This window comes from Capsicum annuum, chromosome 10 (genome assembly GCF_002878395.1).
Source record: "Capsicum annuum cultivar UCD-10X-F1 chromosome 10, UCD10Xv1.1, whole genome shotgun sequence".
Lineage (NCBI taxonomy): Eukaryota > Viridiplantae > Streptophyta > Magnoliopsida > Solanales > Solanaceae > Capsicum > Capsicum annuum.
The window spans coordinates 34,599,845-34,601,661 of NC_061120.1; the positions used below are offsets into that span (position 1 = coordinate 34,599,845).

At 39.9% G+C, this 1,817-nt stretch overlaps 1 protein-coding gene across 1 annotated transcript; it reads right to left on the minus strand.

Moving 5' to 3' along the window:
• Nucleotides 1-287: 287 nt before the first annotated feature.
• On the minus strand, nt 288-1,432 carry LOC107844300. Its single transcript, XM_016688748.2, has 2 exons — nt 561-1,432; nt 288-402 (listed from the first exon to the last, which is right to left on the minus strand). Exons 1-2 carry the CDS (start codon nt 1,430-1,432, stop codon nt 288-290), a joined length of 987 nt encoding a protein of 328 aa, XP_016544234.2.
• Between the last annotated feature and the right edge of the window lie 385 nt (nt 1,433-1,817).

Sequence of the window (1,817 nt, forward strand, 5' to 3'; positions counted from 1 at the left end):
TCATTTTCTTCTGATCCTCTGGAGCAATAAAAATCTAGTTGTTGCTCGAGTACCCATCTAAAAATAATACCAACCTCTTCCCCCAATTGATCAAGCAAAGGCATCGGTAAGTGGTCCTTCAGAGTCCATGAGTTGAGCTTACGATAATCCATGCAAACTCTTCACCCAGTCACAGGATTGAGGGGAATCAACTCATTTTTCTCATTTGCCACAATAGTCATGCCTCCTTTTTTGGGCACACATTGGACAGGGCTTACCTACTTACTATCAGAAATGGGGTATACAACTCATGCGTCCAGCCATTGAATGATTTCCTTCTTAACCACCTCTTGCATTGGTGGATTAAGATGGCATTTATGCTCAATGGTTAATGTGCAATCCTCCTCAAGATGAATCTTATGACTGTAAATACCCAGAGAAATACTAATAATATCAGCAATAGTCCAGCCTATCGCCCTTTTATACCTTCAAAACACAGAGATAAGTGTCTCCACCTTCTCCTCACCCAAATTTGCTGCAATAATCATAGGTAAAGTATTTCCATGCCTAGAAATATATACCGTAGATGGACTGGAAGCTCCTTCACCTCCAACACCGATGGCTCTTTAATAGATGGCTTAGTCGGTGGTGTTGGGCAATTTTTAAGATCTAAATCCAGCTTCTTAGGAGCATATGAATATGATTCCATTATCGTCAGGGCACACACGGTCTCCCCATATTTCTCAATTCCTTCACTATCAAAATTCATCAAGACTGCAGCTAGCATTTCCACAATAAACTTTTCCTCGATTGGCACCTCTTGCTCGTCTTTATAATAAAAATCAACACTAGAGAACATACTCATCTCTTTGGGTTGCTTTATAGATTGGCACACATCAAAGTAAATCACCTCATCATTAAGCCTGAACAGTAACACATTAGCCCTCAAATCAATAAGGACACTCCCAGTTGCGAGAAAAGGTCTACCCAAGATTATGGGTACCTTGAAATCTACCTCATAGTCTAAAATAATGAAATCCAGAGGGAATATAAAGTTGGCCACCTTTACTAGCACATTATAAAATATCCCTACTAGCACATTATAAAATATCCCTGCTGGTCGCTTCACTGACCTATCCGCCATCACTAATTGCATATTTGTGGGTGTAGGATCCCCTAAACCTAACCTCTTATAAATAGGAAGAGGCATCAAATTAATACTTGCTTCGAGATCGCATAAGGGCTTAGCAAAATCATGTGACCCAATAGTGCAAGGGATGGTGAACACTCCCGGGTCTGCTTTTTTTTGTACCAAAGATCTTGTTGAAATTGAGCTAAAATGGTAAAGATTATCCACCGATTCATAGCTAACTGTTCTCTTCTTTGTTATAAGATCCTTCATAAACTTGGCGTATTCGGACATCTGCTCTAGTGCCTCCACTAAAAGGCACATTCACTGTCAGCTTCTTCAGTATTGTCATGAATTTGCTAAACTTAGTGTCATCAACCTTCTTTTTCAATCGATGGGGGAAGGGTGGCAATGGTTTTGGGAGAGTAGTAACCACTGCCTCCTTCTCTTTTGCCTTTTCTATTTCTAACTCATCAACTTAATGATGGTTATATGTACTCGTATTATCATCCAGCTACTCAAACTCCACTGGATGGGTTTCATTATCTTTTGTGTCTTCTTCAATCACTTCATTAATCATAGCTTTGCCCACAGAAGAGCCAGGTAATACTTTACCACTTCGAGTGGTAATTGCCATGCAAGATCCATCAGTCTGAGGATTTTGCACTGTATCGCTCAGTAATGTACTGCTCTTCCTTTGATTAAATAA